At 36.9% G+C, this 24,162-nt stretch overlaps 2 protein-coding genes across 3 annotated transcripts in view; one reads left to right on the top strand and one right to left on the bottom strand.

The window, feature by feature from the left end:
* The first annotated feature begins 326 nt into the window (after nt 1–326).
* LOC127426997 (cyclin-dependent kinase 5 activator 1-like) overlaps nt 327–24,162 on the top strand; it is a 26,252-nt gene continuing 2,416 nt past the window's right edge. The window contains exons 1-2 of one of the 2 annotated variants that reach the window (XM_051674273.1): nt 327–572; nt 1,772–2,875. In XM_051674273.1, the coding sequence (XP_051530233.1) occupies nt 1,965–2,875 (911 nt within the window). In that variant the 5' untranslated portion in view covers nt 327–572; nt 1,772–1,964. Of the gene's footprint in view, nt 573–1,771; nt 4,120–24,162 lie in introns of those variants that run through there. The other variant, XM_051674274.1, reaches the window with a different exon arrangement.
* LOC127426984 (unconventional myosin-Id-like) overlaps nt 7,445–24,162 on the bottom strand; it is a 100,173-nt gene continuing 83,455 nt past the window's right edge. Inside the window, exon 22 of the mRNA XM_051674243.1 lies at nt 7,445–11,380. Within this exon, the coding sequence (XP_051530203.1) occupies nt 11,224–11,380 (157 nt within the window). The 3' untranslated portion in view covers nt 7,445–11,223. The remainder of the gene's footprint in view (nt 11,381–24,162) is intronic.

Genomic DNA, 24,162 nt, shown 5'->3' with positions numbered 1-24,162 from the left:
AAATTTATATTACATCATATTTAATGTTCATTTTATGTGCATTTTATTTTAAATAGATACTAACATTTATTTATTTATTTGTATGTCCGTTTGTTCATTTTAGTTAAGTATTTATTTAAACCTAAAAGACTTCTGATGACTGTCAAAAAGGCAGTTTTGATTGCCCAGTGCACGAAGGTGGGGCAGTGAAAAACAGCATCAAGGACAAAAGGGGGCGCTCTAGCACAGGTTTTCTAAAAGCGGTGACTTCACAACATCAACCTAAATCCAGTATCTGCTGGTGTGGACCAATAGCACAGCTTCACAGTTCTCAGCATCACCAACCAAAGGAGATATCCAGTATCCACAGACCACTGGAGCGCCTACTGAGACCTCTGATAAGGCGTGAAGATTTGTGCTTTGATCAAAGGCTTTTATTTGATTAGAATTTAGGCTACCTGACCATCTTTATTTGAAGTCCATTCCTCGGTTTGGATGATCTCGCATCTCCTTAATGCGCAGTTTATCAAGGATAAACCAAGACAGCCATTACTCTTGTTTTTCCAAAGCATCCTGAAGGAGAGCAGATTCCTGTGAGTAAGCTACATTTCATCGATGCTTGTCTCTATTCTCTAAATTTGGTTGATTGTTGGTCATATTTTCTAGGTATTACAGTATTCCGAGGGGAATTGTAGGCTGCTTGGTTTACATTTGTTTTGTTGGTTTGTCTTTCTTTCTTTCTTTCTTTTTTCTCAGGTATTCTAATTCTGTTGATGTGTTGATTATCTCTTACTCGTGTAAATACCGCTGTAAAGAACGCACATTTTCAGAACCTTGGACAGTAGCCGATGTTTATCAGGCACGCAAATGCATTTAGGGGCGAAACGAAGGTTTCTAGTCTTTTTTGATTTGTAAAAACATCTGCTGGCATGCACGATATTTTAAAATGCCTCATTTAATCCAACTATACGAACGGTGGAATCAGTATTAACAATAAACAATAAATGAATGTATGTGTGTGTAAAGGAATGGCCTCTTTTCCACTTAAAGAAAACAGTAGGGTAGCCTACCGTCGAAATTAAAAACACTATGAAAGACCTTCAACAAATCAGCTACAATTTTAAACTCATTTGACCACAATGTTCATGTAGATAGACACCAATAATTATAACAATAGTTTAATATTGCACCATAGCTATCTGGAATTTATTTTGGCCTGACCTGATCAGCTCATTCATTTTCTAATAATCTTAGATTGAATAAATAATTCTGGGTCATTTTAATACAAAAAGAAGGCCTAACTGCTAAGCGAACATCTTTATTGTTATTGGTCACTACTACTGGAACCCTTTGCATACACTGTAAGAAAGTGGTAGCCTGCAGTTGTTACCTTAAGGAGCTATTTCTATTTGATCTAACCCCTACAATGAGTTTTGTTGGTGTAGCCTAATGTATTGAGGTTGATTCAGTGATGTTAAATAATATTTTTGATTTGAATTAAACCAGTTAATTTTAGATGTTACCACATGAAGCACATTTTTATTAGGTTAGCATCTAAATAATCCAAAGGAGGCCTAATATTTTGAACAATACTATATAGTGTATTCTGAAGTATATAAAACTACCAGTTCACAAGTCTTTGGTGCTAAAGTGCTATGTAAAGAAATGGAAGTATGGTTACCCTCTCAATGGTTAGATAGTGTTTAACATTATAGGGAGATATACTGTATGAAGAACGTGCCAGAAAACTACCTCTTTTGAACAATGCTGAAATATGCTTTTCTTCTTACAGGCTTTGCAGTGAAAGAGCCCTCATCCATCCCAACATCATTCTTCTTTAAATAGAGCACCAACCTAAATTTGGATGTCTAACACAGATTAAACAAGTCTCAGGAAGCAGTGGGGCAAGTCCTCAGCTCCAGTACTTGGCAACTTCTTTAGCTGACCCCTAACCTTTGAGGTTCTGATCATTCACATCTGGCACCATGGGAACTGTGCTATCGCTGTCTCCCAGCTACCGGAAGGCTGCCCTGTTTGAGGATGGCCCAGCAACCGTGGGCCAATACACAGCAGTTCAGAACAGCAAGAACGCCAAAGACAAGAATCTAAAACGCCACCCACTCATCAACGTATTGCCATGGAAACGGATAGTGGCTGTCTCAGCCAAGAAAAAGGGTTCTAAGAAGGTGCAGCCTAATACCACCTACCAAAACAATGTTTCTCACCTCAACAATGAGAACCTCAAGAAGTCGCAGTCTTGTGCGAATCTCGCCTCTTTTACCCAGGACCAGTCAAGTCCATCAAACCAAGGCTCTAAAAATTCCAACAATACAACTTCATCTGTCAAGAAGGCACCTCTTTCCAGCTCCAATGTGGTCCCTGGAACACCCAAGAGGGTGATTGTTCAAGCCTCCACCAGTGAGCTGCTGCGTTGTCTTGGGGAGTTCCTGTGCCGAAGATGCTATCGGCTCAAGCACCTCTCCCCCACTGACCCGGTGCTATGGCTTCGGAGTGTGGATCGTTCTCTACTGCTCCAGGGCTGGCAGGACCAGGGCTTCATCACCCCAGCCAATGTGGTTTTCGTCTACATGCTCTGCCGTGACGTGGTCTCCTCTGAGGTGGCCACAGAGCACGAGCTACAAGCCGTGCTCCTCACCTGCCTCTACCTGTCTTACTCTTACATGGGCAATGAAATCTCATACCCTCTCAAGCCATTCCTGGTGGAGACCTCCAAGGAGACTTTCTGGGACCGTTGCTTGTCCATCATAAACTTGATGAGTGCCAAGATGCTGCAGATCAACTCGGATCCTCACTATTTCACCCAAGTCTTTGCAGACCTTAAGAACGAAAGCCAGAAGGAAGAAGAGAGGAGTCGTCTCCTCATTGGCCTGGACCGGTGAGCAGTTCAGGAGAAGTCATTGTTGGCACACTTGTCTGGCATTTTCAAACTGTTCTTAAAGGAATATTCCAGGTTAAATGCAAGCCAAGCTCAATCGACAGCTTTTGTAGTATAATGTTGATAACTACAACATTTTAAAAGTACAGCCACAATATATATGCAATATGCATGTTTTTTGTCATTTTAGTGTGATAAAATCACTTACTAACCTTTTCTGTGTAAAGTTATATCCAATTTTACTATGTTGTTGCCATGACAACGTAATGCTGTAAACCCTAAAACAACCGTAAAAATGACCATTTAAACAACTTACCAGCTCAAATAATATATAAGTTTTAAGAGAAGAATTAATGTTAGTGCTTTTATAAGATTATAGCCATCCCATTGTAAGTGTCTCACCGTAACCTAGATTTTTTTCTTTTATGAATAAAAGGAGGGACAAGTCGGAAAATGTTTTTTTTTTTTTTTTTTTTTTTTGATAATCAACATTATGCCATAAATGCTGTCGATTGAGCATCACTTGTATTGAACCAGAATATTATTTTTAATGAGTGTAGTAATTAATGGGCTTATGTTTAGTAGATAATGCTCACTAATTATGAGATTGCTGTCTATGTCTTTTAAATTCACATTCAAACGTTAAATTTTATATAAAGCCATTGGCAATGCTTCAATTTAGTTATAAGCCGTATGTTTGGCTTAATATTAAAATATTTTAGTGAGGTTTACATTACCTTTAGCAATGGGAATTGTGACATTTTGCATTTGAATAATAAAAAAAAAATGCCAGACTGGAGTGAACCCAAGAGCTGTAACGTAGTGAATATTTAAAAGCATTGATGAGAACATCAAAAGAGGCAACAAGATAAAAATAAGAACACAAACAGCTATGAATGTGGAGCTGCAGAACCACTGACAACTTTGCCAGACTGGCCCATCACTGTCAATATAAATGGAAGTTGATCCATCAGCAACAGACACATGTTCTCCTGCTTTGTGTCCATGAAACTGGACACTTGCTGATTGATAAATACGTCAATGTTGCAAAGTCTGCAATGAAGTGCAAGTGAAATGATTTGCGTGTTTATGTCTGCTGGTATAGAACATAGGCCACAAAAAGGAATATTGGATAAAATAACATTGAGAATGGGCTAGCATTGCACAGTGGCTGTTGATATAGATACTAGTGATGGGAGAGGTCGTTGGCACATTTATAAAAAGACCTACTTTATTTTCATCCATACAGAGTTGAGCAAATCTGTTGTGGTTTACATCTCTGAAGCTTTACAGATTGTTTTACTGTTGCAATGTTTTCATTTTATATAATAACTGTATTCATGTGAATGCAAACACAATCTGGATGGCAAAAGAAACTTTGAATTTTTAAAGCCAACTGCATTTGTGTTTTGGGAATGAAACAAGAAAAAAGTACAAATAGTTTATTTAGCTATGCCTGATGAGCCATTGTTTTGTGTTTTTGTTTTAATCTATTACACAGACTAGTTTCAACAGGGGGCTGTGTACAGCTAAGCCTATTGTAAATGAATCAAAAACAGTGCCATACCTTTGATGAAAATCTTGTCTAAAAATACACACCAAAGGCTGGCAAAATTTGAAATGGTGGGATTGTCCTTAATAATGAGTCTCTATTGCAATTGTAATTTATTGTTATTTATTACTTATTTTCACACATTTCTTTCTTGCAATTTGAGATTTTAGTATTGTGTTGTAAAAAAAAATGGTAAAACTGTTACATTCAAGTAATGCATTTAGTTTGGTGGCTACCTTTTGGTGGAAATGAAGATTGTGCTTGATGCAAATTTGCATTAGAATGTATCATTTAAGGCGATAGCATCTAAAAGCTTAGTTTCAAACCATTTGCAAATCTGAGAAACACCATGGGTAATTCATCATAGCAACAGATGATCAGTTTCAATCTCAGTTAAATACCTGAAACCAGTTTCTCTGTGAAGTACTGTTGAGATGTTCTGCATATCAGCACAGCAAAAACCAATCATGAGTGATTACTCTTTGAAAACACAAGACAAACACTGGAGATAACAAGCTCCCTGGCATTAAACTGGATGAGATGTGGTCTATTTCTGGAGATTAGCAGAATTTCTTTTAGAAAAAAGAAAGCCATGTGGACCATCGGGGCATAATACACCACAGTAAAGCAGCCAACATGTTTCTAATGACTTTTACATAGGGGAATTAGTTTTTTTTAAACACTTGTCATTGCCCCTGATAGCTGCTTTAAAGGAATAGTTCAACCAAGATAATAATAATAATAATAATAATAATAATAATTATTATTATTATAATAATTCAGTCAAATATGACTTTCTTTATTCCGTACACTGAAGGACCAGGGTTGTGGTCACCATTGACTTTCATTGTATGGAAACAAGAAGCTTGGACATTCTGCTAGATAACTCCTTTGTTGTTCAGTAGAAGCAAGAAAGTCACACAGGTTTGGATCAACATTATGGGTGAGTAAATGATGACAGTGTCCATTTGTGGGTAAACTATCCCTTTAAAACTGTGGGCCAAACTGTACAACTGAATATAACTTTTGCAGCTACATTTGTGACGTACTGTAAATGAACCTGGACTATGGTCATAGGGGGTTTCTGCATTATATATGATCTATTTCCCCATTTTAAAACATCTCAACAGTGCTAAATTGTGCATGCTTTCTTTCAGTAGTGCTCTCAGTTTTCTTTAGAGTGAAAAAAAACAAAAAACAAAAACATTTGTGACAGTCTTATACACAAACATCGTCTCTGTTAACGCATACAAAAGCCTGTTCTTTCATGATAAGAACGATGTCCCTGAGCAGTGAGATGGATTGATGTGCATTGATTTATTATGTGACAGACTGTGTATATGAACGAGGAGATGGTTGAGGAAACCAATAATTCATTTAGTAATGTGCCAGAAGAGGATTTGACACAACTACTGATTCAGCAATTGGGACTTGCACTTTTCTGTGAGATTGTGTGAGTTTGCTGGGGCAGGGCTGAAGTAGGTGAGCCCTGCTTTGCTGCTTGCCTGCTTTCACTTGCCTCAGCCCACAACAATGTGCCATTTTTTCACTTGCATCACATAGTCCTTTGGAAAAAGTAAAACACTTAAAAGAGACAAGCAAAAGATTAAAACTCCTGTCAAACTCTGTTTCTTGTTGCATAATTCTTTGTAGAACTAAAAAGACAGTGTTACAAAAACAAGGACTGCATGGGTGTATGAGAGTGTGAATTTATTTGTACAGACGAATGTGTTGTGTGCAAGTTGATTTTCTAGGAACAGAGCATGGCCATGCTTTTTTTAGAGGGTAGTACTCTATAGTATTGGGCTTGAGTTTGACAGGCAGGTGGGAAGGGGTGTATCGATCCGTTACCATATTGTTCTTTTAAAAAAGACAAAAATCTGTTGCTGTAATTGAAATTTTTCATTTTGTTTCTGCTTATTTTTATTTATTTTTGTACTGTGATGAGAAATAAAATGCACTGATCATTAAAGATCCACAACAGTGTGGTTGTTTTAGGAAAGTATAGTTATTTGCATGAGTTTTGCAGCTGATAATGGCAAAACAACACTAATTCTGGCCTAGCACTGTTCAATTTGTAATGAGTCACATATTGGCACAGAGATATTACATAACTATAGCTTATCAACATGAAAATTGGCGGTTTACCAACAAATGTTCCTTTCTCAATAATGTGTTCTCACAGATAGGAATATAGTTTCCTAAACAGTCAAATTGTCTGTATCATGATACATAATGTATACCACTTATTGTCCAATTTGTCTATATAGCTTTTAAAACAATGGCTCTACCAGTTGTACTTGTGTACTTTTTAGCAGAATCATAAGGCAAAACAATCATAAACTATGTTGACTAAAGTGCCCCTCAGGGTATATTAGTGTTTTAAAGCGATTGTTCACCTACAAATTAACATTCTGTCATCACTCACCTCATGTTGTTCCAAACCTGTATGATTTTAGGCAGAATGTTCAGCTTCAGTCACTATTCACTTTCATTACATATTTTTTTCCATACAATGAACATGAACGGTAACTGAGGCTAACATTCTGCCTTTTTGAGTTCCAAAGAAGGAAGGAAGTCCTATGGGTTTGGAACAACATGAGGGTGAGTAAATGACTGAATTTTCATTTTTGGGTAAACTACCCCATTAACATGTAGTTTAATCCAGAACCACGCAGTAAGGGAGTAAGTATCGCTTATATTGCAGCTAAATTTCCAATATGAAATCGAGAACCAGCATTGAAATGGCTATATGTGAATGTGAAGACTCATAGTGTGCAAGACAGAATAAATACAGTCACAGTGTGAACCACACGACCTCACAGACATGCAGCACATTTTCCGTCGCCACTCTTCAGACTTTGAAAAAATTGACAGGTTCAAATGTCAATAACAGCTTCCCAGTGGCAAACAGCTGCTCTCAATGGATTTAAAGCCATTTTACCTTGAGGGGGGGAAAAAAAAAATCTGTGAAATAATGACAATATATTAGTGCGAAGAAGAAAAGCCTCGGAGCAGACACTTCAAGGGCATGTTTATTTCAGTAGATATCTGGTACATCTTTTATATAATTAACAAAATAGTAACTCAGTAATAAGTAAGTTTTCAATGTAGTACAATGTTACTGTGAAATGAGAACATTTTGATATCTGAATATTACTGAACAAATACAAAAGTTACAGATTATTGCATTAACACACATACAAAAAAGCTGTTTTCAACAAACACGCTGTATAAACAGGATTCCCTTTTTTATTTGGTCCAAGCATGGGTAGCATGTTTTAAAATTAATATATTACTTAAATAGAAGTATAACAGTAGGCACATGGACTGTTCAGGTTAAATCTCCAGAATTCTAATATTAACCACGATGAACAGGTATAATTACACAAATTTGAACAAACAACATAAAACAAATTTTTCTAGGAATTAAATTATTCGGCACTTAAATTGCATCAGTGGGGTTCAATACAAGAACAAAAAGAAGATTATATAAGATAACTATCACTGGCAAAACAAACGGCACTGCCCACAGAAAGAGGTTTAAAATAGGATTTTATACACGAACAATCATTTAAGCCCTATTTTCAACATACCATAGAGCATTCCCATATTGTCAATATGCCTCTATTGAGAGACAAAACAAATATCAGGTATGCCTAACCACTGGCAATCAGAGATATAGTGTTAGATTCAAGAAAAACAGCCTGTTATAACTGTAAATAAAAGTGCATTTTCTTGTTTAGAACTTCACCTTCCTGGCAGAGAGTTCTAAGAGATCCGTGAGCAATTCCTGAATAGTGAGGAATCTGTAACTTGGGTATCTGTTGTCTTTGGGCCAGAGCTGGAGAGAAAAAGGTGGTAGAGAGTCTGACTTTTACTTCCAAGCAGCACTTGGGGTACTGTGTGTTTCTGCTGACACACTTTACTGATCCAGGCTAATAGTCAAGAGGGAGCATTCTGGGACAGAGAGGAAGAGGATGAGAGAGATTAATGAGAGAAAAAGAGAGAGAGAGAAGCAAGATGGGGAAGAGGAGAGGCTAGCATTGGCTTTGTAATTGGACACAATTATTACTTCCTATGTAAATGTATTGGAAGGAGAGGACATGGTCAATTTTTCTTAAAATTTTTTTTTCTTGTTTTAAGCATATACCTCACTATATTTGCAAAGACTTAAAAAGAGAAAAAGCAGTAGAACTTTACAATATGGCTCCATTTGTTAACATTAGTAAATGCATTAGGTATCATGAACAAACAATTAACAATATATCTGTTACATTATTAATCTATGTTAATGTTAGTTAATAAAAATACAATTGTTCATTGATAGTTCATAGTGCATTAACTAAAATATTTAGTAGTTGAAATTTACATTAGCTAAAATTAATAAATGCTCAATATGTATTGATCATTGTTAGTTCATGTTAACTAACGCTGTTAACTAATGTTAACAAATGAAACCTTAATGTAATTTGTTACCGAAAAAGCTATTTGCAAATGGGGTAAGAAATATAACTTTAGTTTGATCTCATTTTAAGAATAGTTAGATATTTGGACTACTGCAAAACAAGACAAAAATACTGAGCAGGAACACAAATGTATGCTTGTGCAAAATTGTGATAGAAATCAGGCCTGCATAAGCGTTTCCATTTAACCAGAGGCTATTTTAAAACCACATCAACTGTTCTGATTGCAAGCATTGCTGATCACTTGGTAAAAGTGATAGTCTGACTGGCCTGGATCACTAGTTGTAGGCCACAGCTTGCTATCTGATCCATTATTCCACATTTAAATCATATCACACGCCGTGGTACTTCACAGTCAGGACAGATGCTGCAGATGGGAGCTTAGTGATATTTTTGGCCACAAGGAACAATCCTAATTAACTGATAAAAATGATCATACTTCTTTTGCTAACAGCCACAGACTTTACAGAGAAACACTCATCAAAATAGAGATTTATGAAACCACCTGCTTAGAAATGATCAAATTGGCACTTTTTCTGTCAGTACCGGAAGCTTTAAACTAGGGCAGGCATTGATATTGTTAATATGAATCAATACTTCTCTTTCTTTATTTCACACATACAGTGACTTTAAAAAGTATTTGGGCACTTAAGCTACATTTTAAACTGTATGAATGTAATGGCATTAGATACAAAATATCAGAAGAAGTGGAATCTGCAAACAAATGATACCATAGAATTTCTCAGAACTGACTTCATTACTGAGCCATATTTGCAATTACTTTTACCAGACTGGTACCAAGGTGATTTTTATTGGATGTATGAAGTCAGCTTTACTCAGGGTCATACAGGTGTCCTAGCAGAGTAACCACAGTAGTAGTTCATCACATTGGACATGTTCCACTGAAGTTTGACAACCAGAGAGTTTCCATATATTTTTGGTCTTCATTTTAAAGACCAGATCTATGGTTTTTGTATTTCAAACCTAAAAAAAAAACTTGTTAAAAAAAATGTTTTGCTTGAAAATTGTGCTTGTGCTATCTTGCTTTAAAATAAATGGCATTTGCTTTGACATTCTGTTATCTAATGCAATGGCACTCATACATTTGTATGAAGGACTTAAGTGTCTAAGTGTCAAAATTTTGGGGCCCATGCAGATATGCAAAATTCACAAATATTACAGCTTGCTATTTTGAACGCATTAAAAAATTATGAAAATAATGAAAGTGAAAAAGCACCATAACAGAACAGCTGGTTGCCCATTCTTGAAATATTATCACTTGTGGTTGGAGGATTTTTCATTTTCTTCTGTTTTTTTTTTTTTTTGTGACAAAAAATATTTTTTGTCCTTTTTGGCTCATATAAATGATAGAGACTGCCTTTGTGCTATTTTGAATTCAGTTACAGAAGAAAGAAACTACTGAAATTATCCTTTTCTCATGGGACCACAATTGGCGACAAGGCCAATTAAAATGGCAATAGAAAATAATATGGCCTGACGCAATCACCACCTCCCCTGTGCTGCCTCTGATTCTACTCCAAGATAAAGAAATATGTGAATAAATGACAATTCTCTCCTACCTACGTTATATATATATATATATATATATATATATATATATTGCATACAGTATATTAAGCTGCTATGCAATATTCAATATGACAGTTTCTATGTACAATATTTGCCTGTGCTTTAGATTACCAGAAATATGCAGAAAATATCAGTTTAAATTAAAAGAGAGTTTAACGCTACTCTCCGAGCAGTTAATGAGTTTAAAGATATGATCAACATATCCCTCTCAACAGGCCTTGATAAACAAAATTCAGCAGTAACTCAAAAACTGCTTATGATCTGTGTGAAACATCGAGGCAAAGCTATTCTTTATCCCACAGAAACCACTGATCAAAAACCAACATATTCCCTTTGAAGAAAAAGACTTCAGTATTTCAAAACATGAGTTAGATATTTTTAAAGCCCTTGTGTATCCTGTTCCCCATAAATATTACATTTACGATTACCCTTCATTTGGTTGTAATATTCTATAAATACATGGCGCAGGGCCTGGTAAATCTTCTTTGAGGATGTACTGTATCTCGTTACCTCCTCTTTGTCAACTTGTATATAATCTGAGCCGAAGTTTGGAATTTAGGGACAAAGTTTTCTATTTGATCACTCCCAGAAAAATAAAAGATTCTTCCTTGCCTGTCTCCAGGCAAATTTGGTATGGCTTCACTTATATGAGGTTTTACTCAAAAGTTATAAATAGTATAAAGCAGGCGATATCCTGTGGTTAATGTCAGTCAAGAGGGGCTGTTTGGACCCCTGGTCCTCTAGTTGCCTGGCACTGAGAGAATGTATCCTGATCTGCTCTTGGTGAAGTCTGGTTGTGACTGGTTGATCTTGGTTTCCACGATGACAGTGCACTTCCTCCCATTCATACTGCATTGAATGGGGCTGACGATATTCACCTGTAGCTTCCTCTTCTCACTAGAAAGAAAGAGAGAGATGTCATTGAACATTTCATTCAATTCACCATTTGAATTGTCTGAAATATTCCATATGCTCTTGTTTTTGTTTTAGTCCACAGAGGATTGACTTTTAGCTCTATGTGCTTGTCACATCTGCTTGGTTGTTTTTGGGAGGAAGGGTATTTTACACCACGCTCTCAATGAAGGGGATCGATGAAGCACTAGAGTAATTGGCTGAGTGATAACAGCTGTGCTTTCAGAGAGGGGTGAATGGAAAAGTAAAAGTTGAACTGTATCACATACACTCTACAGTTAGCTCTGCAATCAGAACAGAAAGTTGTGCTATCAACAGTTCATGTTGCAGTTAATAGATCCAACCCCTAAAAGCCTTGCTTCGACTAGTAAACCTATTAGCTCCATGGATATGTCCTCATAATCTATCGGAAAGCAGCATTTCAATACCATCAAGCTATTTTTAACATGAAATGGAACTTAATATACCTTTAAGAAGAATCCTTTAACAGTGTCTCCACAAAACCCATTTACAGTAGCCAGTCTGCAGGAAAGTGAAATATTACAGAACACTGCAAAAACAAATCTGTATTTTCTTTTTGTTTTCAAGTAAAACACCTAAACATCCTTAGAACAAGCTTTAGAAGCAAAATTGTGCACGATTATAAGACTTCTGTTCATTCTGGAAAAATGAGTGTGAGGCACTTACAATGGAAGTGAATGGAGCCAATTTTTGGAGAGTTTAAAAGCAGAAATGTGAAGCTTATAATTTTATAAAAGCACTTTACATTAAATCTTCTGTTAAAACTCATGTATTATTTGAGCTGTAATGTTGTTTAAATGGTCATTTTAGGGTTTGTTGACATAATATCGGCATGGCAACAAAGTTGTAAAATTGGCAATAACTTTACATAGAAAAGGTTTGTAAGTAATATTATCACACTCAAATCATGTTTACATGAATATTGTTTATGTTTTGTGGCTATACTTTTGAAACCGTGAGTATTTTAACACTGAAAAATTGGCACCCATTCACTTCCATTGTAAATGCCTCACTGTAACCCAGATTTTTGCTTTTTTTTTTTATTTTTATTTTTTAAAGAAAAGGAGGGGCGAGTCAAAATTAATTTTTGTGGTAATCAATATTATGCCACAAATGCTGTCGATTGAGCTTAATTTATATTGAACCCAAAATATTCCTTTAAATGTAGCTTTTTTTTCTTGCCCCACTGGCAAACATTTTTATTTTATTATTATTATTATTTTAAGCATAAACCTCACTACATTTTGTTAGATTTATGCTTAAGAAAAAACTATATGCCAAGAGTATGAAAAATAAACCTAATAAACCTAATACAAGATATTCTCTCTGAAAACCAGTCTTCTTATCTTTTGTTAGCAATTTTGTAAATGTATCTCAAATAAATGTATCTTGTTTTGAGCTTAGAAGGAAAACAGAGATTTTTTTTTCAGTGAAGGTTTTATGAGTGTGTACTTTTACAGCAGAACCGAAACAACTCAATTATCTCCTAAATTGGAAGTCTGATTCAGAAGAGTGACCTTCATAAGGCAGCTTATGTAAGAAATTCTGCAGATGATAAACTCTCCTTCATAAAGCCGGCAGCTCACAGACACAGCTCTGTCTCCATAAGTTACTGGACCAGCAGGCTGCTGCGCCAGACGTTTCTATGGCAACCCAATGAACCCCATCATGTGGTAGGGCTGCTATAGTCAGCCAATAGACTGTCTGGGCAAGCATCAATCTCTCCCATCTCTCACAATAATTTTTCCTCTATATGGAGCCCGGTTACATAGCTGGAAGACTGTGGATCTAGACATCAAGTAGGCACTGTCCATTAAAAGGGCACAAAATAGGGCCTGAAACACTTAAAAATCAATGTTTATTATTATTATTATTGGTACTTAACCTTGAAAAAATTTTGATCTCAAGAGGTCAAACTAAATATTACATGAGCTGATTTATTTTTATTAATTTTCAGTGAGGTCTACAATTTCATACTTTCATTTGGGACATCTAACATGAGTTTTAAATTTGTGTGATTTTGTTATTTTATACCAATAAAATTAGGTAAATAAAAATTAAATAGACCAAATTTAATAAATAATAACAGGGCCTTAACAGGAGGAGCTTAACTTTTAGAAAATTTTGACCTCAGGAGATCAATCTAAATATTATATGAGCTGATTTAGCTTCTATACATTTTCTGAGGTTTGCAATTTCTTACTAAAATTTGGGACATCTTAATACTGTTTAAAATGTGTGTGCTTTTGTTGTTTTATTCCAACTAACATTAGTTTAACATAAAAATTAAATGGACAAAATGTAATAAAAAATTGTGTTATATATACAGTTGTGCTCAAAAGTTTGCATACCCTGGCAGAAATTGTGAAATTTTGGCATTGATTTTGAAAATATGACTGATCATGCAAAAAATGTCTTTTATTTAAGGATAGTGATCATATGAAGTCATTTATCATCACATAGTTGTTTGGCTCCTTTATAAATCATAATGATAACAGAAATCACCCAAATAGCCCTGAAGTTTACATACCCCTGAATATTTGGCCTTGTTACAGACACACAAGGTGACACACACAGGTTTAAATGGCAATTAAAGGTTAATTTCCCACACCTGTTGCTTTTTAAATGGCAATTAGTGTCTGTGTATAAATAGTCAATGAGTTTGTTAGCTCTCATGTGGATGCACTGAGCAGGCTAGATACTGAGCCATGGGGAGCAGAAAAGAACTGTCAAAAGACCTGCGTAACAAGGTAATGGAACTTTATAAAGATGGAAATGGATATAAAAAGATATCCAAAGCCTTGAAAATGCCAGTCAGTACTGTTCAATCACTTATTAAGAAGTGGAAAATTCGGGGATCTCTTGATACCAAGCCAAGGTCAGGTAGACCAAGAAAGATTTCAGCCACAACTGCCAGAAGAATTTTTTGGGATACAAAGAAAAACCCACAGGTAACCTCAGGAGAAATACAGGCTGCTCTGGAAAAAGATGGTGTGGTTGTTTCAAGGAGCACAATACAACGATACTTGAACAAAAATGAGCTACATGGTTTAGCTGCCAGAAAGAAGCCTTTACTGCGCCAATGCCACAAAAAAGCCCGGTTACAATATGACCAACAACACCTTGACACACCTCAAAGCTTCTGGCACACTGTAATTTGGAGTGACGAGACCAAAATAGAGCTTTGTTTGGAGAGGGGTCAACAAGGCCTATAGTGAAAAGAATACCATCCCCACTGTGAAGCATGGTGGTGGCTCACTGATGTTTTGGGGGTGTGTGAGCTCTAAAGGCACGGGGAATCTTGTGAAAATTGATGGCAAGATGAATGCAGCATGTTATCAGAAAATACTGGCAGACAATTTGCATTCTTCTGCATGAAAGCTGCACATGGGACGCTCTTGGACTTTCCAGCACGACAATGACCCTATGCACAAGGCCAAGTTGACCCTCCAGTGGTTACAGCAGAAAAAGGTGAAGGTTCTGGAGTGGCCATCACAGTCTCCTGACCTTAATATCATCGAGCCACTCTGGGGAGATCTCAAACGTGCAGTTCATGCAAGACGACCAAAGACTTTGTATGACCTGGAGACATTTTGTCAAGACGAATGGGCAGCTATACCACCTGCAAGAATTTGGGGCCACATAGACAATTATTACAAAAGACTGGACGCTGTCATTGATGCTAAAGGTGGCAATACACAGTATTAAGAACTAAGAGTATGCAGACTTTTGAACAGGGGTCATTTCATTTTTTTCATTGTTGCCATGTTTTGTTTTATGATTGTGCCATTCTGTTATAACCTACAGTTGAATATGAATCCCATAAGAAATAAAAGAAATGTATATATTATAAAATATATTACCAATTCTCCAAGGGTATGCAAACTTTTGAGCACAACTGTATATAAAAAAAAAAAAAAAAAAAAAAAAGAGTAACAGGGTTGCATATTTAAGGGCTGGGGGGCAAACACATATTTTATGTGTTTAAAACTAGCTAATTAAAAGTAAATTTCATGTTTGATAACTGTCAGTCTAAAATATCTAACAGTTATCACAACAAAAAACATGGGACTTTTGCCTCTATTTCTTTTAAAAATCCATGGGATGCCAAAGTGTACCATATTCATAGAAAGTGCTAGCAGCTGGGGTATCAAATCGACTGCAAACACACAGCGAGTCGGTACAGTACCTTATTTATTTACAGTTGGCGGCATTGACGGGTGACCTTATTATGGGTTTTCAACTCTCAGTGCATGGTACCGATACAATTGCTTTACTGTATCATCAGCTTCCTGTCAGTGGAGGCAATGATGAAAGGTTAGTGTGTGATTTGCTCCAGGTGGGGCTCAGACTAAAGCTGAGGTTTGATTTTAGCAGCAGGGCAGGAAAACTGTAGAGATCCCCACACTAAGTGCCTCCCTCTGTGCCAGACTCTCAAACAGAGGGCTAGGGAGCAGACAACTCTGCATGGCGCACTGGAAATCAATTCTTTCCAGCCCTCCTCTCCCCCATGCCTGTGCCCTTCACACCAACTGACTCACCACTTTTGAGACCTGCTTTGCTACCGAGAATAGGAGTATTAAGGGAAGGTAGAGGGGGAGTAGGAAGGGAGCACTCAGGGGATGCAAAACTGGTAAATACCACTCAAGTCAAATTGTCTTGAGCAAGTTATTAGTTATTCACAAAGGAATTTGATAGCTCACCATATTATAACACAAATAAGATTTTAAAATAAATTATGAAAAATGAAAGCTGACCACAAAAAAAAAAAAAAAAAAAAAAAAAAAGTTGGCTCTGTGCATCAAGAGGAAAAGGGTCAAGAGGAGGGATTTATCTGCAGGACCCTCTTTGTTTATGAGCCCCCACTGACTTGTCAAAGCTCTGCCCCTGCATTCCTCTTTTCCTGCCACACCAGCCGATGCTGCTGAGGATCAGAAAGGTGGTAAAATAGCAACCTCTTCTGATCACTACTCTGTGTGTGTGTGTGTGTGTGTGTGTGTGTGTGTGTGTGTGCGCACCTGCATTTATCTGCACCACAAACTGATTTTTGGTCTTGCGGATTTAATGGGTCAATGAAAGAGTGAGAAAATGGGTGGGGAGAAAGAATAAATATATGTCTGCAATAAAGTCACGCCCCACCTCTTAAAATAGCACATTTGCCCTTGGGCTAATCAGTCTTCACATGCCCAGAAAGAGCTAAAAGTATAATGCTTGCTGTGCACTTGAGAGAAGACAGGCAACATCCCAGCATCCTTCACTTCATAACACAAACTCAAACACTCACTCACACACACCTCCTCAAAGGAGTGCACCTTTCTGAGGGTTCTACTAATATATTGTGTTCTACAGAATACAGTGATTAGTATAAAGAGCACAGTATGGTACTTTGCCCAGTCTAGACTATAGCTTGAGATGGAAAGAGACACATTGTGAAGTTGTAAAATCATGGTAAAATCACTGTAACAAAGAGGCTTGAGTGGTGTATTGCTGTTATAAAACAGAAATAAAACAAGACACCTACAGTATATGACACTTTTGGGTGCTTTTTATAGCTTTAAAGTGTCACTGTCAACCAGTGGCAGCTGGTTGATTTTCAAAGGTGGGGAAGCACAGACTATTGTTTTTGGTGTTTGCAAAGTTGCTCCTAAAAGCTGCTCAAACTGCAACTCAAATGAGAAAATGTATTAATGAAAATAATTAATGTTTTGCCAACAAAACAGGTAAAATATACATTGAATTTACTTTTATTTCTCCCCTTTTCTTCCCAAATTGGAATGCCCAATTCCCAATGTGCTCTAAGTCCTTATGGTGGCGTAGTGACTCGCCTCAATCCGGGTGACGGAGGATGAATCACAGTTGCCTCCGCGTCTGAGACCGTCAATCCACGCATCTTATCATGTGGCTTGTTGAGCGCGTTACCGCGGAGACCTAGTGCGTGCGGAGGCTTCACGCTGTTCTCTGCGGCATCCACGCACAACTCACCACGTGCCCCACCGAGAGCGAGAACCACATTATAGTGACCATGAGGAGTTTAACCCAACGTGACTCTACCCACCCTAGCAACCGGGCCAATTGGTTGCTTAGGAAGCCTGACTGGAGTCACTCAGCACACCCTGGATTCAAACTTGCGACGCGCTACCTGACTGCTCCTCCACGTGACGCGTGACCTTAACCAACGAGCTTATGTCATCCCTCTCATGGGCGCACGACACAGATGTAAGGAAGTGAACATTTGTAGTTAAAAAGTATCTAAGTATTGTTTTATTTCTCAAAATAATCAATCGTTTGTGTTCAGAAGATCTTTATTTGTCGACTGGAGTCTGTGACTGGATTATTTTGATGCACCCTAAATATGTATTTTGGACCTTCAAAAAATGGAGTACATTCACTTGCATTGTTTAGAGGAGGCGGCCTGAAATGAAATCCTAAAAATCTTACATTCTGTTTTGATGAAGAAAGAAACTCAGATACATCTTGGATGGCCTGAGGGTGAGTAAATTATCAGCAAATTTAATTTTTGGGTGAACTATTCCTTTAAGGAAAGCATAGCATCCAGGCTGGACACAAAATGACATGTTTAGAGCTTCTTATCCAATACACATCAATCTTTACTCCACTTAAAATCAGTAGGTAAGTATGAAGACATTCTTTAAAATATATCATTTTGTGTTCTGCAAGAAAAGGAAATTCTTATGGGGTTGGAACAACATAAGGGTGAGTAAATAATGACATAATTTCAATTTTTTGGGGTAAAAATTGAATCCTTTTTATATCTCTTTAATAATGATTAAAATAAATGATTCCTCCACCAAATAACAATCCTAACCTAATTGTAACTGTAGGCTGTTTATAGTCACCAAGCAATGTAGCAACTTGCTACATTAATATTGAATGCATTTACAGTCATTTTACATTCAGCCTTGAACGTGGCTTATTCAATCAGAATTTTGAGTTGAAACTATGGGTTTTATAAAACTAAAGTGAAATTATACACTACTGATTCATTAATGAAAAATTAAGCTTTGTCACATTTGGTTTTTAATTGCATTTAGTTCATTGTCAAAGTGTGAAATCTGCCAAAAGAGCATGCTGTTCATTGAAGCACCAACACTGATAAGGTATAAGCCAAGTAGACTGATTACTGGAGAAAATATAATTATTCAGCTTCCTAAAACCTGTCTGTGCAGTAAATCCAATTGTCTAGAACAACTATTTATCAAGCACAAGCAGAGGCTTTAGCTTCTAATATACAGTATATCATATGTCAGGCTTCTCTGCCTCTTTTTCTTTTTCACAATTTTAAAAAGAGCTCATAAGGAGCAGATTACAAAGTAGGTCATTTAGAGGCACAGGGAGAAAAGGCTTAGTAAGAAGAAATATTGATCAAAGCTGGGCTCTTCTCTGAGAACAGCAGGCATGACAGTGAATACAAAAGAGGAAAAGGAGAGAAGGGGAAGATAGATAGAGGGATGAGCAAGTGAGTGAAAATGAGAGAGAGAAAAAGATAGGGAGGAAAGAATAGAAGAGACAGAAAAGAGAGGGGGCAGACATGCAGGGAAACCATGCACTGTAAAAAATGCTTTGTCAGGTAACCTAATAAATGTGCTTCGCGTGGTAACATTTCAATTAACTAGTTTCATTCAAGTCAAAAACATTATTTAGTTTATCTTTTATAAAAACAAGAATATCCTCATTCCCAATCTTATTTTTTATATTTAAAAATGATGTATTTGAGTTAGACATCTGTCCACTGCAATAAAACACAGTAGTAGATATTCCAGGGGTTACTTGATGCAGCCACTTTTGTCAGCCATTTGGAATTTATGTTTTCATAAATATAAAACACATTGACATGTAAAGATGACATATGGGTAAGGGTCAAACATGATCAATCCTCAGTGATGTAGATGTGACATCACACCTTGAAGGTTAAAATTGGCTAATGTAGAAAGTGTGTAATTTGTGTGCCACTAGCATCACCAAACAGAATTGCAAAAAATGATTGACTGTTTTCAAATAGGCTTCCCGAACGCTACCCCCATCTGCAGTTGACTGGACAAACAGATAGGCCCACCCCAATCTCACACCATTGCTTGAGCCAACATTGCTGTGTCTGGCTGGCCAGGATGCTCAAACAAACAAAGCAACGTTTTTATAGCACCACAGAGCCACAGCATTTACATTTTTAGGGGGAATCAACCTAAAAATGGCTTACATAGTGTTCTATGCATATTAGGTTAGTATAATAGAAAGTATATTAATATAAATTGACACCATTCACCTTTAAAGATCTGTAGTGGACGTTTGGCAACAAAGTGTTAATAAAAAGACCTGGGTATACTTAATTTTTCTGCGTTCTGGATCGGATCGCACCTGGCCGACTACGTTGTCTTTCTGAGTATACTCTTCTGACCGTAAGCAAATGCATCAGAAGTGAATACAAACACATGCCCACTACTGCTTTGTGATCCTCTTTTAGAACAGTCAATGGCCGGCACATGCGGCGACGATGTGCACAGATGAGGACCGCGTCCGTGGGTCGAGAGTATCTGGCGGACTGTGCTGATGACTAAATTTGTGTCACGCATACTGTGCATGGAGCGATCAGCAACGAGGACAACTAAAGTATACTCAGGCCTTAACTGAATCAACCTGGCCATATTCGGTTATACCAACAAAAGCATTTTTAGATTAATTTAGAAAATCAGATCAGGTAGACAGCTGCTCATCAACAAATGCAAATAAACTTGGTGCATATACAGTAAGCTACAAATTACAAGATCAAAAAGCAGGAAGCTGCCAATACTTCCTAAATAATATTTGCATGATTTCAAGCTTCAGAGAGACCAGCACAGATCTGCCCCCTGGAGTAAAAACAGCCCAATGTGTTCCTCTCTCTATTTAACAAGAACTGAAATTACTGCTACCTGATGAGGTTTCACAGGGATCAAAGCAAACCTGAGTCAGAGATAACCTGTGCTGAAGGTTTCGAAATAATTGTAACTAATAGAATTTTATCTGATGGAGTGAGCAGTTGTGTATGGTGCAGCCTGTAGTATGGAGCTCATCCTTTAAACCCCTTCCAGATTTACCTCTCTGTCTCTAGGAGGGGTGAGGAAACCATTGACTGGTTCATACCAGACAATCTGTTCTTTGGTGTTCACAACACAATGAGACAGATGCCCCCATAAAAAACAGCACACTTTATACATCCGCCATCCATTGTTATCTGCCCTGTTGGCGACAGAGGAGAGACTGTCACTTCCCGAAAGAATTCTCAAGGGAGATGAACATCATAATGACATTTTTGGGGGCAATAAACTAAAGTCCCTAGAAAAGCTTTCCAAGTCAATTTCTGGTCACTTAAATTCATTTAAAAATCAACTTTACTGTTAAGTTCTCTTTAATGAGAGACACTTTAAAAAACTGACATGCTGATATCATTACATGACAGTCTAATAAGAGGTAATCAATAATTGTTAATGCAGATTCATAGAGCATGGCAAGAAGCAAGGACAGCTTATATTAGCTCATCATTTGCAGCAAGATGCTGTTGCTGTTTCAAGCATGACTCCCATCAGAAAACGTTTTTACACCAATAAAGCTGCTTACTGTCATTCGTCTATGTCTGGACAACTATATTGCTTCTTAAGACATGGATTTAACCACTAGAGTCATATGGGTTCCTTTTATGCTGCCTTTAAATGCTATTCGTAGCTTAAAAGTTCTGGCCACCATTCACTTGTTTTGTATAGGCCTACAGAGCTGAGATACTCTTTCAAAATTCTTAATTTGTATTCTGCAGAAGAAAAAGTCATAAACATCTGGGATGGCATAAGGGTGAGTATATGATAAGAGAATTTTCATTTTTGTGTGAACTATTCCTTTAATGAAAGGAAGAGGGCAATGAAAGTAAACAGAGGAGAGACTGGGTATATCAAAGAAAGAAACACAGAGGTTGAGTGAGGATGAAGGGTGTCTGGGGTGAAAGTGAGCAGGGAGGTGATTCTGACTGCAGAATAGAGATGAATGCATGCTGAGCGAGAGGATTAAATGTGCTGCAATTGATCAGGAAATGGTTAGTTTTCCAATTTGAAGAGAAAGTGAGCCATACAGGCTTTGATACTTAAATAACCATTTGGTTTGAAACATACTCTATGCAAGAATGCAAACGCAGACACTTCTAGCTATAACCTCGATTTTGCGCATTGTTGCATTACGAAATGTTTCAAGCCAGGTCCACATTAATTTGTTTGGGTTTGGAAACTCAGTTTTCAGTTTCCTAATGTCATCTTTTTCCAAAATATGTGGTTATGAAGAGTGTGTTTGAAACTATCAGTTTTCGGAGAAGAAAAACACCATTCCAGTTTGGATGAGAGGAATACTGTAAACATAACAAAATTAATACGTTTTCAAATGAAAACAAAACAGTGTGCTGTGGACTCAACCAGCAATTTATAACGAAATGCAAGTACTGTATAATGTGCATTCTCAGTGTTGCTGCAAGGGGTGCTATAGCAGGCTTTGCATAAAATGTCTTAATCTACAGTAGCCAACTTTCTCTTTCAGAACAACTACTATCATGGAGGAGTGACAGCTTGATGACAATCTTGCTGAGCAAATTGGTTAAAGTATTGTTTCTCTTCTATATTGTCATAAAAAAAGACAAAAATACAAAAAATAATAACTGTAATAGTGAGTAATAGTGGCTATGATAGCAGAAAAAATAGCAATCCTAACAGTAAGCGTAAAAGAATAGTTTTAAAGTATATTGTCATAGTAATAGTAATGTATTTGTCAGGCCAACACAGATTCTATCGAATTTTGTTTTTTCATTTCAGTGCTGATTGTATTAGATATGATAGTGTTGGTAGAGATAGCAAGTTGCAACACAAGCATAAATGTATAAAAGCATTTGATTATGCTTTTATGTTTAATTAGAGATGGGAGAAGAAAGTTGATTAAGGTAAAGGAACAGGGTGTGTGGAGACTTTAAATGCAGAGCAGGTGCCCATGAGTCACACAGATGGAGGGAATAGAGGTTGTACATGAGCCAATGAAGTGTTCTACCATCATTGCATCTCTGGGCTGGTTGGAATGCAGAGAGTGAAAGAATGTAAGAGACAAGGGCAGTGGGGGTGGAGCACAGAGAGAGAGAGAGACCGAGAAAGAGAGAGATAGAGAGAGAGAAGAGACACAGCAATGCAGAGCTAGCACAAGAGAAAGTAGGTCGGATTTAGTCACTCCAACTCAAACACACAAACATAATATTATACCCATCCACCTACATTCTGACAGCGATATAAATCCCCCCACCCCTCTTCTTCAGCTAAGCCTTTCTCATCATCAGTTCAAGGTGGCTAAACACACAAACACACCGTGCTTATTAGATGAAAAATGAACAGAGAAACAGCTATTTACATGGTTGGTGTGTTCGACTTGTTATTTTTTTACCTCACAATACTATATTGACATCCTTATGCCAAGAATCAATATTTTTGGTTACATTTTTCACATTGATATTTTTTGGGGAAAAAGGAAATGGCCACCCTTCACTGAAAGAATGTGAATAGGTGAAATAAGTCAACGCAAATTGGACATAGCTAAGAGTATAAGTCAATATCTTTTTCAACTGTAAGGATCTCCACCCATACTGTATAGTGTGGACAGCATAGGTTTACACATGATAAACAAGCTGGAACTGTATCATGGCCTAGACACTGTATCAATATAATATTGTAATCATCAAATCCCTTCTGATTTTCACCCCTAGTGTGCATATGAGTGTATACACACTGAAGACTGTAAATTCCAGAGTGTGAGGACAGAGAGAGATGGGGTGAAATGAGTTTTCTTTCAGAAGGTTACTGTGGGAGACTCATTTACATAAGGATTTCAGTATAATCACAGCAACTGGCAATTCAGAGCAGCCTTTACCTTGACAGGGCAGGCAAATGAAAGCTATTTAGAGAAACATCTCTCTCTCTCTTTCTCTCTCTCTCTTTCACTCATTAGTATTCTAAACCGGCAGGCCAACTAATGGACTAAATATGAGACAGACATGGATCGTCTAGTTGCTATGGAAACTGCATCTGTAGCACTGACAGTGAGGAGAGGTGAGAAATAGAGAGGAAGAGAGAGACATATAGAGATGGAATGAGAAAAAGAGGTAGTGGAGGCTCAGAAGAGGAATGGCGGAGGAGGAAAGAGATGATAAATAAAAAAGTATTGTCAGTAATAATGTCTAAACATCCTTAAAACAAGATAAGCTGCATTTACTTGAGAAGCAAAACTGCGTAAGATAAGGTTTAAAGACTTGTTTTCAGAGAATGTATCTTTTATTTTAAGCATACTGTCAATTTAAATTTAAATTTAGTGATGTTTATGCTTAAAACAAGGAGAGAAAAAAATGCAAATGAATGAGGTAAGAAAAATAAACTGAATTTAATATATATATATATATATATATATATATATATATATATATATATATATATATATATATATATATTTTTTTTTTTTTTTTTTTTTTTCTGAAAACAAGTCTTAATATCTTACATAATTTTGCTTTTCACATGAGTTTATCTTGTTTTAAGGATGTTTAGACATTTTTACTGGAAACAAATTGTTGTGTAGACAGAATGAATGAGCAGTGTAAGTGAGAGAACCATTAACGTGACCACTTGGAGAGTGAAAAATGTGTTCACTTTTAAGGATGACCTTGCTGAAGGGCACAATGATTGTGG

The sequence above is a fragment of the Myxocyprinus asiaticus genome, chromosome 36, assembly GCF_019703515.2.
Source record: "Myxocyprinus asiaticus isolate MX2 ecotype Aquarium Trade chromosome 36, UBuf_Myxa_2, whole genome shotgun sequence".
Classification (NCBI taxonomy): Eukaryota; Metazoa; Chordata; class Actinopteri; order Cypriniformes; family Catostomidae; genus Myxocyprinus; species Myxocyprinus asiaticus.
This window is presented reverse-complemented; position numbering and strand designations above follow the sequence as displayed.